Genomic DNA, 14,196 nt, shown 5'->3' on the forward strand with positions numbered 1-14,196 from the left:
TTCCTAAGTGGACAGTTTGATTTCACAGAAGTGTCATTAACTTGGAGTTAGTTACATTGTGTTGTTTAAGTGTTCCCTTTATTTTTTTTCATCACTACAGGATTCCATATGTGTTATTTCATAGTTTTGATGTCTTCACTATTATTCTACAATGTAGAAAATAGTACAAATTAAGAAAACCTTTGAATGAGTAGGTGTGTCCAAACATTTGACTGTTGTTTGAATTTTCAAACTAGTTTTCATTGGAAAGGCAATTAATCCTAATCATTACTCCACGTGTTTATTTATGTTTTGAGCTGACTTTGCCATGGGTTTTGAAGGGAGCACCTGGCTCACACCCTGGAGGCAGCCCGGTTCTAAAGTTAAGCAATCAACTTTCACCAGGTGCAAAATGCGCCCAACTGGGCACCCTGGCCAGATTAGTCAGATCCCCTCATTGATCAAGTCTCTCTCTCTCTCTGGCCAATCAGAACACATTATCCCTTCCTTAGAGGTGGACCATATCAGCCTGGAAGTAAACTATGCCTCAGGTGAACTTTGACCGTGTCAGTCTGGGGTGGTGAGGGCGGAAGAGTGAGACGCTGTGAATGACTGACCAACACAAAGCCTTTATGATTTCAGGTCCCTCTCTTTTTTCCCTCTATGAGGTTTAGAAGGCTGATTCTATTCTTTGTGGATATGAAAGTTGTTCATGAGGAAGCCAGGCTGTGGACCCACTGCAGCTGAAGGTAAGATAGAGAGAGAAAGGCTGTGATCGGAGTGTGTCTGCATGTGACAGTGTGTGTGTATGTGAATATGCGTGTAGCCTTATTCCCATTAGATGAGATACGTTTTCCTGATATCTTCAGCTGTAGCTATTACATCATCAAACAGCGACATGTTTTTGTTGTCTGCCTTTCTCAGATGACTCAGAACATGTTCCAAGAGGGGCTGTACCATGTCTTTTTTAAGGACCGCACCTCAGGCCACCCACTCACCGTAACCACCAATCAGGAAGAATTTAAAGATGTGCGGATTGGACGCTGGTTTGGGACAGTCGTTAACACCCGCCTCCTTGTCACTGGGGTGAGATGAGGAAAACAAAAAGCAACCCTGTGGTTCCTAATCAGTGCCCTGTGACCAAATACTGTTATTAATCAGTTATCATAATTTTACCATGTAGTTTCGTAAATACGTTACCATTTCCTGTGAAATAAAGTGTTACCCAAAACCATCACTCTAGAGTACTTCTCCTGTCTCTCTCTGTCACTAAGGTTTTGCAGGTCTTTGGTGCCCTGGCCTCCATTCTAACCACAGTAACCTACGCCTGCGTGAGCTTCAACTGTTCCGTCTCCTTGACTACACCAGTCTGGTCCGGCCTGTTTGTGAGTCCTCACTTTTCACTGTCTTATGCAAGACTGTGTTAGCCCACTGAGATAATGCCTAGGCATCCCCGGTTGACACTGTCTATGTTGTCACTACCTGTTTCAAAATGTTTTTCCCATGATGTGCCCTCTGAACACAACCCTGGTATAGATGATGTCAGTAAGCATTTCACTGTAAGGTCTACACCTGTTGTATTCGGCGCACGTGACAAATAAAGCTTGATTTTATTTTTCACTAAGCTGGTTATTGTGTGTTGTTACAGTATCTGGCCACTGGAGGGCTGGCAATGGAAGTTCAGAGGAAACCCAACAAACTCAATGTGAGTATATATATTTGTATTTTTTTATTTATTTAACTAGGCATATATCACACAAGTGCTTTATTCAATGAATGATCTGATTAATCAAAAAATGTATGATATACTTTCTGAATTCATTATCCCAATTTTGAAGTCTCACCCTAGTGAATTTTTTGTGTTGTTCGCCACTGTTAGTAGTGAGTCGCTAAATTCATTGTTTCTGTGATAGTGAAGTGTTTCACCATTTTTTATTTGAAGTTAAGTTGTTCTGCTCACTGCTCTGTTAACATTTTGAACAGGTGACCACACTGATAGGCCTGAACATCTTCAGCCTACTGCTGGGGTGCTGTGCTCTGCTGGCCTACAGCCTCATCACTTCACAGGCTAAAGCACTCTACACAGACCAACAGGTGTGTTGTACTGTCTGTGTGTGTATGTATGTGCATGTGTCTCTCTCTCTCTCTGTAACCTCCTCCCTTTGTCTCCCTCTCAGCGTGCGGGTGTGTACATAGCGAAGGGCAGCTCTATCATGTTCACAGTACAGTGTCTGCTGGCCTCTGTCTACACTCTCTTCCTGTCCTGGAGAGGTCTACGACGGTACAGCGGCCCCCACACTCAGACCTACAATCGTCTAGCACAGGCAAGAATAAATGCACACAAATGCCAGCACACGCACACACACACACACACACACTCACAGCAACATATACACATATACAAACACTAGCACATACGCACGGATGCACATATGCACCTGGCCGAATACACACTCACACAATCAAATACATATTGACATGGTCACATGTTTAGCTGCACTGGACTCACTAAACAGTCTCTGTTTTTCACAGGGCCCAGATGAGGACACTAATGAGCCCCTAATGGAAACAGGAGAATTCAGCCTTTAAACCAGCAGACCTATGCGTGTGTGACAAACTATCTTAAGATATTAATTTGATGAGGATGTCTAAGAATATGCACAATGATGTACCATTCTAACATTGTATTTTCTTCCTATGACATTAAATAGAACATTGACAATCAATCCCCTTATACAATGTGTATAAAACCTTGTAAATATGTACACATATATCCCGGAAAATACATAGCCTATATATTTTTCAAAGATCAGGACTGCACGGCAAACACATGCATTACATTTGTAAAGTAGGTGTTGAGCGTCTTCAAAATGATAAAGCATATTCAAAACATGTATTCATCTCACTTGTTTGTAATGTTACGCTGCATCCGTTTGGTCTACACACAGCATGTTTTTAGTTCAGTGGTTTCAACGGTCGAGCACTACGTCCACGTCACTTCTTGACTGTCTCTTCAGAATGCGGCTCATTTCTCGGTCCTGTATGATGATGGCTGTTTCACATTGGGACCAATCTAAAAGAGAGGATTTTGCAGAACAATAATAATGAGTTGTATGTATACAGGAGAGCTAAATACAGGACCATCAGAAAGAAACATATGGTGTAATAAAGAGCTCTATGTCATTTTACTGTGCCACTATTAAGGCATTTGTTTTCAGTCACCTTGCATTTTCAATGAAACTCAATGACTTGCAATATTATTAACAAACACAAACACATCTTGAATGACATTTGTGATACTCTTTGACACTATACCACAACTATACCACTCACCCCACTTTCTCTAGTTTACAGTGTGGATCCTTCTGCAATGCTTTGAGCAGGGCTTTTCCACGCCCATACCGGTTCTGGTTCAGATCGAGCTCTGTCAGGTGGAAGGGGTTGGAGCTTAAAGCTGAGGCCAGAGCAACACAGCCATCCTCTTTGAACTTACAGTTTGCTACCCTACAGGAAGAGAATCCAGTTATTCCGTGTCAGATCAAAAATAATTGTATAAAACTTTTCAGTATAACGCCCACATCTGCATTGGCTAAGGATAAGCCATGTAAACCTACTTCAGTGTCTCCAGTTTACACTGTGTATTCTTCAATCCAGCTGAGAGTAGCTGTACTCCTGAATCATATAGGTTGTTGTCACTCAGGTTCAGGTTTTTCAGACTACAGGTGTTTGAGCTGAGAGCAGTGGCCAGTGCTGCACAGCAATTCTCAGTGAGGTTACAGTTATCCAGACTGGAGGGAAAACAAAAAACACTGAAACTTAGGATGCAAACTGTAATATGACAGCAATTACTTTCTATTGCTTTCTGTATAATACATCTATAACCATACCGTTAACTAAATCAAACCCACAACATGGAATAAACAAATTGCAGTGATTGTAATATCACAAAAGTTTGTCATGATTAATCACGTCAAAATCTCCAGTTTACAACAGGGATCCACTAGCGCAGCAAAGAGCAGATTCATTCCTGGGTCTCCTGGAGAATTGGAACTCAGGTCCAGATCTTTCAGGTGAGAGGGATTTAACCTCAGCTTTGTGGCCAGAGAAGCACAGCCTTCCTCTGTCATACCACAATTACAGAGCCTGCAGAGGATGAAAGTAATTCACTAAGCCATTTCCGAAATTCAACTCAAAGGTTGAGAAAATCTAAAATAAGACAAATAATTGGTGACTTTTAAAGTCAATAAAAATAGTTCAATTAAATCCAATACCTCAGAATCATCAGTTTACAGTGAGGATTGCCCAATCCTGCAGAGAGCATTGTCACTCCTGAATTCCCCAGATAATTGTGACTCAGGTCCAGCTCTCTCAGACTTGAGGTTGAGCGGAGAGCTGCTGCCATTGCCTCACAGCATTCCCAACTCAGATTACAACAAAACAGGCTGGCAAAAATATCAACAGATAATGAGAAACAGAATTCTCTCTTAACCACAGTAATTAGTTAAACACTGCCGGTTATAAAACTCACCTCAGTTTCTCCAGTTTACAGCATGGATCCTTCAGTCCAGCACAGAGCAGCTTCACTCCTGAGTCTCCTCCAAAATTCCTGGTCAGGTCCAGCTCTCTCAGGTGAGAGGGGTTTGATATCAGGGCTGAAGCCAGAGAAACAAATGCTTCCTCTGAAATGTAACAGTCTGTAAGCCTACAGAGAGAAATACAATGTTATAACGTCAAAGGAGTGGCTGCATTGCTGAATTCTCTGGTATGCTCTTCCCAACAGCTAAAAAAGAGTCTGTGCATGTGCCAGATTCTCTATACACAGATTCAAATAAAAATGTGTATTTGTTACATAAGCCGAATACAACAGCCATTTTAGTGAAATGCTTACTTACAAGCCCCTAACCAACAATGCAGTTCAAGAAATAGAATTAAGAAGATATTTACTCAATAAACTAAATAAAAATTAACACAATAAAATAACAATAACGAGGCTATATATAGGGAGTACCGGCACCGAGTCAATGAGCGGGGGTACAGGTTAGTCGAGGTCATTTGTACATGTAGGTAGGGGTGAAGTGATTATGCATAGATAATAAACAGCGAGTAGCAGCAGTGTAAAACAAAGGGGGGGGGGGGGTCAATGTAAATAGTCTGTGTGGCCATGTGATTAATTGGTCATCAGTCTCATGGCTTGGGGGTAGAAGCTGTTATGGAGCCTTTTGGACTCTGGTGCTCCGGTGCTGGTTGTCGTGCGGTAACAGAGAGAACAGTCCATGATTGGGTGACTGGAGTCTTTGATCATTTTTTGGGCCTTCCTCTGACACCACCTAGTATACAGGTCCTGGATGGCAGGAAGCTTGGCCCCAGTTATGTACTTCGCCATATGCAATGCCCTCTGTAGCACCTTACGGTCAGACACCGAGCAGTTGCCATACCAGGAGGTGATGCAACCGGTCAGAATACTCGATGGTGCAGCTGTAGAACTTTTTGAGGATCTGGGGACCCATTCCAAATCTTTTCAGTCTCCTGAGGGGGAAAATGTGTGTTGTGGACACCAAGGAACTTGAAACTCTTGACCCGCTCCACTACAGCCCCGTTGCTGTGAATGGGGGCGTGTTCGGCCGTCCTTTTCCTGCAGTCCACGATCAGCTCCATTGTTGTCCTGGCACCACGCTGCCAGGTCTCTGTCCTCCACCCTGTAGGCTGTCTCATCGTTGTCGGTGATCAGGTCTACCACTGTGTCATGTGTCAGTTGTGCAGAGGTGAGAACGGAGTCTGGTGCAGGACACAGAACTAGTAAAATAACATACTTTTACTCAGGAAAAATAATCTGCAAAAATAAATCCATGCAATATCACAAACCCTAACACAACAGACTAACACAGAACCGGGAACAATCAAGAACTAAACATAATGAGAACCAGAGGGTTAAATAGGGAAATAATAATAATGTAATGGCAACCAGGTGTGTACAATCAAGACATCACAAATGGAAAAAGAAACGTGGATCGGTGGCAGCTAGAAAGCCGGTGACGACGACCGCCGAACACCGTCCGAACAAGGAGAGACACCAACTTCGGCAGAAGCCGTGACACACTGTTGTGTTGTCATGGAACTTAATGATGGTGGTGGAGTCGTGCCTGGCCACGCAGTCGTGGGTGAACAGGGAGTACAGGAGTGTACTAAGGATGCACGCCTGAGGGGATGATGGTGTTGATGTGAGTCATGACCAGCCTTTCAAAGGAATTCATGGCTACCCACGTGAGTGCTACGGGGTAGAACTTTGAGCTTCTGATAAATGATATCAATTAGCCTGAGTCAATTGGAGGTGTACCTGTGGATGTATTTGTACGGGGGGCGTACTGGCGGCAGAGAAGTCAGACGCAGGAGAGGAAAAACTGTGTTTCCAACGGCGCAGCAAAAACCCACCGGAAAACAGAACAATCAATAAATGGGTACATAACCCGACGCACACCAGACATAACGTGCACAAGCACTTCTTTAGCTCCGGGGAAGATACTTCCAGTGGTGCTGGACGAGGAGGAACAGGGCAGCCTCATCCTAATTTTAAACACATAGCTTAGAGCCACAGACCTTCACAGTTTGACTCGTTCCAAATATAACAAGGAATTATATGAATGAAGTATTGTTGTAAGTCGTATAACTGTACCTCAGTGTCTTGATTTCACAGTGTGGGTCCTCCAATAAAGCAGAGAGCAACTTCGCTCCTGAGTCTCCTAGCAAATTGTTACTCAGGTCCAGCTGTCTCAGGTGTGAGGGGTTTGACCTCAGAGCTGAAACTAGGGAACAGCAACCGTCCCCCAGGACACTACAGAATGACAGCCTGCACAAAGGAAGGGAAGAGGCCTTCACTCCATCTTGATACCAGCGTTGACAGTAACCTTAGCTAAAAATACAAATCCTGTTCCTGTTTAGTTACAAATTGTTACAAAAAGACTAACCTCAATTTCAATAGTTCACAACCTGGATGTTCCAGTGCAGCAGAGAGCAGCTTTGCTCCTGTGTTTCCTGCTTTATTGCTGCTCAGGTCCAGCTGTCTCAGGTGTGAAGGGTTGGACTTCAGAGCAGAGGCTAGGGAAGAAAAGCCTTCTTCTGTGACTTCACAGGTATCAAGCCTTCAGATAAGAGAGGGATGTGTTTTTTTTCTGTTTCAGCTGAGTCTGTACAGTTTGAGTGTCAACCATCAGTATCTCAACTATCTGAAACTCAGATGGTGTCTCCAGGAACAAGATTTAACACTATTCTTTATCAGCACTTGCCTCAGTGACTCCAGATTACAAAGTGGATTCCCCAGTGCAGCAGAAAGATTGGCCACTCCTGCATCCTGCAGGTTATGATTGTAGCTCAAGTCCAGTTCCCTCAGGTGTGAGGGGTTTGACCACAGAGCTGAAGCCAGAAAAGCACAGCCTTTCTCTTCGACTTTACAGTTTGACAGCCTGTAGAGAAGTAGAAAAGAGTTTCACTCTTTCAGTATACATACATAAGAGATGAGAAGCCACACAAGAATTTGTTTTACTCAAAATGTCTACCAAAACCAAGTTCATGATGTTTAATAAAGTCAGTAATAGAATCGGCAATGTACAGTAATCAATCAATTAATGAACATTTTAGAAATAAAGAGAGCATCTTAGACTGAGTCACTCATCCTGCTTTGTGAAATATCATATTCTGTAATTGTTTACAAGAGATGTTTTACAATTTCTGAAATGCAAACGATTAAACATAATGACAATTATCACCTCAGCGTTTCTAGTTTACAATTGGTGCTCCTCAGTCCAGCAGAGAGCAGCTCCAGCCCAATACTGTGCAGGTCATTGCGACTAAGATCCAACTTTCTCAGACTTGAAGAGCTTGAGCACAGAGCTGAGGCCAGGGCATCACAACATGTCCCAGTTAGGCTGCACTCAATCAGACTGAAAAAAGAACATTGGTGCTGTATATTTAATCAAATATTACTCTAAAGTTAACAAAGTGACCTGTTGAGTGGAGAGAATACTCACCTCAGTGTCTCCAGTTTACAGTCTGGAACCTCCAGTGCAGCAGAGAGCTGCTTCACTCCTGAATCTCCTTGGTTATTGTAACTCAGATCCAGCTCTCTCAGGTGTGATGGGTTTGACCTCAGAGCTGAAGCAAGAGAAGCACAGCCTTCCTCTTGGACTTTACAGCCTGACAGCCTGCAGAGAAGTAGAAAGGGTTTTACTCTTTCAGGACACCCAACAAAAAGCTGAGAATTTACACAATCATTTGTTTTACGAGAAATAATTAATACATTGAATATAGATCTGTTACATAAATAACAATAACATAATAGCCATAATACTCACTTCAGTGTTTCCAATTTACAGAGTGGATTGCCCAGTCCAAAACAGAGCAGCTCCACCCCTGAATCAGTCAGGCCATTGTAACTCAGGTCCAGCTTTCTCAAACTTGAGGTACATGATCCGAAAGATAAGGCCAGATTCTCACAACATCTCCAAGTGATATTGCAAGAATTCATCCTTAGGGAAATAAGGAACATTTGAAAATACCACTCAGTGTTTTAGTCCAGTGTTTCTAGAACTTTAGTCCATAGAGCAGCCCAGGTTTGTGTGTTTTGAACATGTATCTGAATCTGAGAAAGGACAAGCTGTCACTTGTTGAATGTTTATGAGAAGAAGAGAGGGATAGAGAGAGAGAGCGAGACAGAAAGCAGAGTACTTACAGAGCCGTTTTAGAGGCTTTGATCACTGGCAACAGCCTCATAACGCCTTCGTCTGATCTGACAAATTTATTCAGTTCAAATACATCCAGCTCCTCGTCTGAGGACAACATAACAAAGGCCAGAGCAGACCAATGAGAATATGAGAGTTCAACCTTCGAAACACCTCCTGACTTCAAGTAGATTTGGATTTCCTCCACCAGAGAATTGTCGTTCAGCTCATTCAGACAGTGAAAGAGGTTGATGCACCTCTCTGGAGAGGGATTTTTCCTGATCCTGTCCTTAATGAAGTCGACTGTGCCCTTGTTGCTCTGTGAGCTCCCTTCTGTCTGTGTCAGTAGGCCTCGAAGGAGTGTCTGGTTGGACTTCAGTGAGAGGCCAAGAAGGAAGCGCAGGAACAGGTCCAGGTGTCCATTCTGACTCTTTAAGGCCTTATCCACTGCGCTCTTGTAGATGTTGTCAGGACGAATTTCTTCATACAAGACAATTGCAGTCGAGGAGGATGGTAGTTGGGGTGTTATAACATCCTCATTGTTGTCTTCAAATGAAAGAAACACATACAAAGCAGCAATGAACTCCTGAAGGCTCAGATGGACAAAGCTGTAGACCACTTCCTGGTACATACACTCTTCTCTTAAGATCTGTGTGAACACTCCTGAGCACAAAGAAGCTTGTTTGATGTCAATGCCAAACTCTGTCAGATCTTTCCCAGAGAAGATCAGGTTGCCTTTCTCAAGATGTTCAAAGGCCAGTTTTCCAAGTTTCAGAATGATCTCTTTATCCCAGTGGAGATCTGTGTCGGGGTCTTCATGATACTTCCTCATTGTCTGTATTGTCTGAAAGATCAGAAACTGTAAGAACATTTGTGTCAGAGTCTTGGGCAAGTCTCCACTTTCTGCTTTACTCATCATTTTCCCTAGAACAGTGGCTGAGATCCAACAGAACACTGGTATGTGGCACATGATGTCGAGGCTCCTTGATGACTTTATATGTGCGATGATTCTTTCAGCTAGTTTCCCATCACTGACTGTCTTCTTGAAGTATTTCTCCTTCTGTTCATCCCTAAACCCTCGTACCTCAGTCACCTGGTCAACACACTCAGGAGGGATCCGACTGGTAGCTGCTGGTCGTGAAGTTATCCAGAGAAGAGCAGAAGGAAGCAGGTTCCCCTTTATGAGGTTTGTCAGAAGTACATCCACTGTGATTGACTTTGTGACATTACAGCAGATCTCATTTCTGTTGAAATTCAGAGGAAGTTGGCACTCATCTAACCCATCAAAGATAAACAACACTTTGACTTTTTTAAAGTTGGAAAGTCCCGATTCTTTGATGACATCGAAGAAATCATGGAGTAGGTCAATCAAACTGAGTGTCTTTTCCTTCATCAAATTCAGCTCCCGAAAAGGAATTGGAAATATGAACTGTATATCGTGATTAGCTTCTCTATCAACCCAGTCCATAATGAATTTCTGCACTGAGACGGTCTTTCCAATGCCAGCGACTCCCTTTGTGAGCACAGTTCTGATAGTCATGTCCTGTCCAGGTAAGGGTTTAAAGATGTCGTTGCAGTTGATTGGTATCTCTTGTGTCGCTGGTCTCCTTAATACTGCCTCAATTTTCATCACCTCATGTTCTTTATCGACCTCACCACTTCCACCCTCTGTGATGAAGAGCTCTGTGTAGATCTTATTTAGGAGTGTAGGACGTCCTTGTGTAGCTATTCCTGGAAATATTCTTTCAAATGTTCTCTTCAGGTACGATTTCAATTCTGTTTGGCACATTTCAATATCCCCATCTGAAAAACAATAACACTGGTGAAGAATGCAACATTTATTTGTCGTTGTAATTTTTTTAACACAGGACACAATTTAATCTTGTATGAAGTCAGTCAATCAGGTATTGATGATCGCAAAGCCAATATTTCACCTCATTTACCTTTGACTTTAGAATTCAGAGTTGTGCTGACATGGACTGCAGAGGGTTCACCTGGGATGAGAGAGCAACAGAACATTAATAGCAACCAATGCATTCTCATCGGTGCATTTATTATTTTTTGGTGAGGATATCGAGAGACTCAGCATTGTTTACCATTGCCTGTAGTGTTTTTATCGATGCATAATCAACTGATCCTTACATAAGGTTAAGCATTTAGCATAAACCGCAGCGATGACATTGCATCTTGCCTGAGCTGCGATTGAGGTACTGGCTTTGGTTTAACTCATGGGACAGTGATGAATAGCAAACGTGAGAAAAGCCAAGATATCCCAACTTTCTACATTGTATTTCTGCACTACAAAGAGGGAGAGAGATGCTCTTACCTAGATCTTGGACTAATTGAGTTTGTTGTTTCAGTAGAATCCTGTAAAAGGCTGATTTCACCTTTACCCCTCCTGAATGCAGGGCCTCATACAGCAGTCTCATTTGTTCCTGGCTGGTCCTGGTAGCATGGATATTAGAGTACACCTCCTTATGGATCAGGCTCCTCTGGAGTAGGTCATCTGCTATGGGCATCACTATGATAACCCTCTGAATGAGCTCAGCCATATGCTTATCCACAAACTGGGCATCTGGGAGTGATGTTGGATAAGAGAGATGCAAAGTTATCAAGCCAAGTTATCACATCATCTCTGTGAATCTGCTCCTACGTGGGTAGGACTAGGAGGGAAGCTTTAAAAGATTTGAATATCACATGTTTCACAAATATGACTTTACAAACATCTGTCAACGTCTCTGTGACTGACATTGGAGGGCATCATTCCAGACAGTTTATTACAATTGTGGTATCCCGGGAAGTCTAACCCTGGGGTTGGTAATAGAGGGGAGGTACGTGCTGCGCGCTGGCTCCCTCTGCTGGGAGTACACGGGCTGGGCACCCCGACACGGATGGCTCCAAGTAGAGGTTATTAGGGGAAAGTGCCAACCAGCAGTGGAGGCACATAAAACCAACACCGTGGGGGAGAAGAGAGGCTGAGAAGAAGGGCTGAGCCAAACCTAAGTGATTTTGTTGTTATGTGTATTTTATTGCCTAGTAAAATCGTGTTTGCTGACTAGAACCTCCCTGTCTCTGTGTTAATCTCTGTACGCTCAACCCAACACCCCGCAGTTTACCGCACAATGTTAATCTTTAAGGACAATTATTGCTTTGATTTTGTACAAAACATGGCAGCATTTAACTGTATTTACAATGTATAGAAGTTTTATTATAGCTTCCCAAAAATAGTTCCTATGGGCTTTTTAAAATGGAAATCGTTGTCGCGCTGTGGGAATAACAAGCAAGGTGGGCAGAGCCTAGCACCACTCAGAGTTAGCAATATCCTACTGGTACATTTTAACATGTATTTGCACATCAGGGAACGCCTACTCTCTGTATGAGTTTGTACGCAAGAACTTGAAACTGCCGTTGCACTCCTTCTAAATAACATCATTTCTAGAGAGTATGGCAATTGCCCAAGTCTAAAAAACGTTGTGCTCTCTGTTCATAACACATTCTAGTTTTGGGAACTGAAAATTATGTAGCGATCCGATGTTTCATCTATGAGAAAATAAGCATTAGGTCAACCCAGTTTTATCGTGCTGCATCTTCCCCCTCGGCGTTGTCGCTGGACTCCCTCTCTTTATCAAATAGCGAAAGTGAAACATTTTCCCTTTTTCTTTTCCCATATACCATTCTTGGAGAAATGTGATTAAACCATACAATATTTTGATAAATGTCATTATGTCCGTATCCATATGAAAATAGTTCAGTATCATTTGTGAGTTAAGAGTTGATCACAAAGCCAGTATGTCACATACCATCTGAAAGTAAGCCTGCAGACTCAGCCATGCTAGTAGTTTAACCTGGGGAGAGAGAAAGATACATTTTCTTCATCCTCTTTAGCTGTGCTACCAGAACTATTCCACACGGCCCTCAAGTACTGTCATCTGCAGAGTTTCACAAAGGCTACTGTGTCAGCATGCATAGCTCAACATTGTTAAAACATAGGAAACTGTCCAAAAGCCTCCAGTGTTAAATTCGGCTATTTCCTTACCGTAGTCCCAGGATGTGAGATTTGAAAGCTAAATCATGTCTGTCTATTGATATCTCCTCGAATGTAAAACTGTTATGCAATGAAACAGTACACCGTCTGTGACTGTGTCCGAGACGGCTGCTTATCTAATGTTTCTTCTTCTCCGGGCATTTGTTTTTGTTGCCCCTCCCTGTTCAGAAATTCAGATCGAGATAAAGGCTGACTGATGAAAGGCTGAAGTCAGCCAACCAGTTTGTAGCATGCCGCTGAAATGACGCCAAGGTTTGCCTCCCCCTCGTTTGGACATGATCTCACAGTCAGTAAACTTTGTCATAAAATAAAATGTTATTCATCACATGCGCCAAATACAACAGGCGCATGGTATACCTTACCATGAAATGCTTACGTAACCAACAATGCAGTTCAATAAATAGAGTTAAGAAAATATTTACTAAATAAACTAAAGCAACATGTTTTTAGAATGAAAGGTAGGTATCACAAGAAAATTACGTAACAATATGGAGGCTATGTCGGTACCAAGTCAATGTGCTATGGGGAACAGGTTAGTCGAGGTAGCAGTAGTGTAAATTGATGAATTGTTCAGCAATCTTATGGCTTGGGGGTGGAAGCTGCTCGGGAGCCTTTTGGTCCTAAACTTGACACTCCGGTACAGCTTGCTGTGCATTAGCAGAGAGAACAGTCTATTTTAATTTGGGTTGGAAGCTGTTCAGGAGCCTTTTGGTCTAGACTTGACACTCCGGTACAGCTTGCTGTGCATTAGCAGAGAGAACAGTCTATGACTTGGGGGTGGAAGCTGTTCAGGAGCCTTTAGGTCCTAAACTTGACACTCCGGAACAGCTTGCTGTGCATTAGCAGAGAGAACAGTCTATGACTTGGGTGACTGGAGACTTTGACCGTCTTTTGGACATTCCTTTGACACCGCCTAGTATATACAGTACCAGTCAAAAGTTTGGACACCTACTCATTCAAGGGTTTATCTTTATTATTATTTTATTTTTTACTATTTTCTACGTTGTAGAATAATAGTGAAGACATCAACACTATGACATAACACATATGGCATCATGTAAATAAGCAAAAAAGTGTTGGTAGAGCATGGCGCTTGTAACGCCAGGGTAGTGGGTTCGATTCCCGGGACCACCCATACGTAGAATGTATGCACACATGACTGTAAGTCGCTTTGGATAAATGGCATATATTATTATATTATTATTATTATTATATATTAAACAAATCAAAATAATGTTTTATATTTTAGATTCTTCAAAGTAGCCACCCTTTGCCTGATGACAGCTTTGCACACTCTCGGCATTCTCTCAACCAGCTTCAACTGGAATGCTTTTTCAACAGTCTTGAAGGAGTTCCCACATATGCTGAGCACTTGTTGGCTGCTTTTCCTTCACTCTGTGGTTCAAATCATCCCAAACCATCTCAATTGTGTTGAGGTCTGGTTATCGTGTAGGCCAGGTC

The 14,196-nt window shown here is 42.6% G+C and overlaps 2 protein-coding genes across 4 annotated transcripts; one reads left to right on the forward strand and one right to left on the reverse strand.

Annotated features, from left to right (window-relative positions):
- The first annotated feature begins 531 nt into the window (after positions 1-531).
- On the forward strand, positions 532-2,873 carry si:dkey-30c15.13 (uncharacterized protein LOC558731 homolog). Of its 2 annotated transcripts, XM_046308105.1 has the most exons (7): positions 532-728; positions 904-1,065; positions 1,254-1,364; positions 1,628-1,684; positions 1,963-2,073; positions 2,157-2,303; positions 2,512-2,873. In XM_046308105.1, the coding sequence occupies exons 2-7, from the start codon at positions 904-906 to the stop codon at positions 2,566-2,568; spliced, it is 645 nt and encodes a 214-aa protein (XP_046164061.1). In that variant the 5' UTR covers positions 532-728; the 3' UTR covers positions 2,569-2,873. The 2 variants fall into 2 exon arrangements, with proteins under 2 accessions (XP_046164061.1, XP_046164051.1); XM_046308095.1 differs by having other exon boundaries at positions 2,157-2,873.
- Positions 1,686-12,910, reverse strand: LOC124001247 (NACHT, LRR and PYD domains-containing protein 12-like). Of its 2 annotated transcripts, XM_046307899.1 has the most exons (17): positions 12,727-12,907; positions 12,491-12,535; positions 11,017-11,265; positions 10,634-10,684; positions 8,702-10,493; positions 8,325-8,498; positions 8,001-8,174; positions 7,740-7,913; positions 7,260-7,436; positions 6,942-7,115; positions 6,650-6,823; positions 4,508-4,681; positions 4,251-4,421; positions 3,949-4,122; positions 3,594-3,767; positions 3,313-3,483; positions 1,686-3,052 (listed from the first exon to the last, which is right to left on the reverse strand). In XM_046307899.1, exons 2-17 carry the CDS (start codon positions 12,519-12,521, stop codon positions 3,037-3,039), a joined length of 4,050 nt encoding a protein of 1,349 aa, XP_046163855.1. In that variant the 5' UTR covers positions 12,522-12,535; positions 12,727-12,907; the 3' UTR covers positions 1,686-3,036. The 2 variants fall into 2 exon arrangements, 1 of the variants encoding a protein (XP_046163855.1); XR_006832760.1 differs by lacking the exon at positions 1,686-3,052 and having other exon boundaries at positions 3,341-3,483; positions 3,968-4,122; positions 12,727-12,910.
- Positions 12,911-14,196: the final 1,286 nt, after the last annotated feature.

This window comes from Oncorhynchus gorbuscha, linkage group LG02 (genome assembly GCF_021184085.1).
Source record: "Oncorhynchus gorbuscha isolate QuinsamMale2020 ecotype Even-year linkage group LG02, OgorEven_v1.0, whole genome shotgun sequence".
Taxonomy (NCBI): Eukaryota; Metazoa; Chordata; class Actinopteri; order Salmoniformes; family Salmonidae; genus Oncorhynchus; species Oncorhynchus gorbuscha.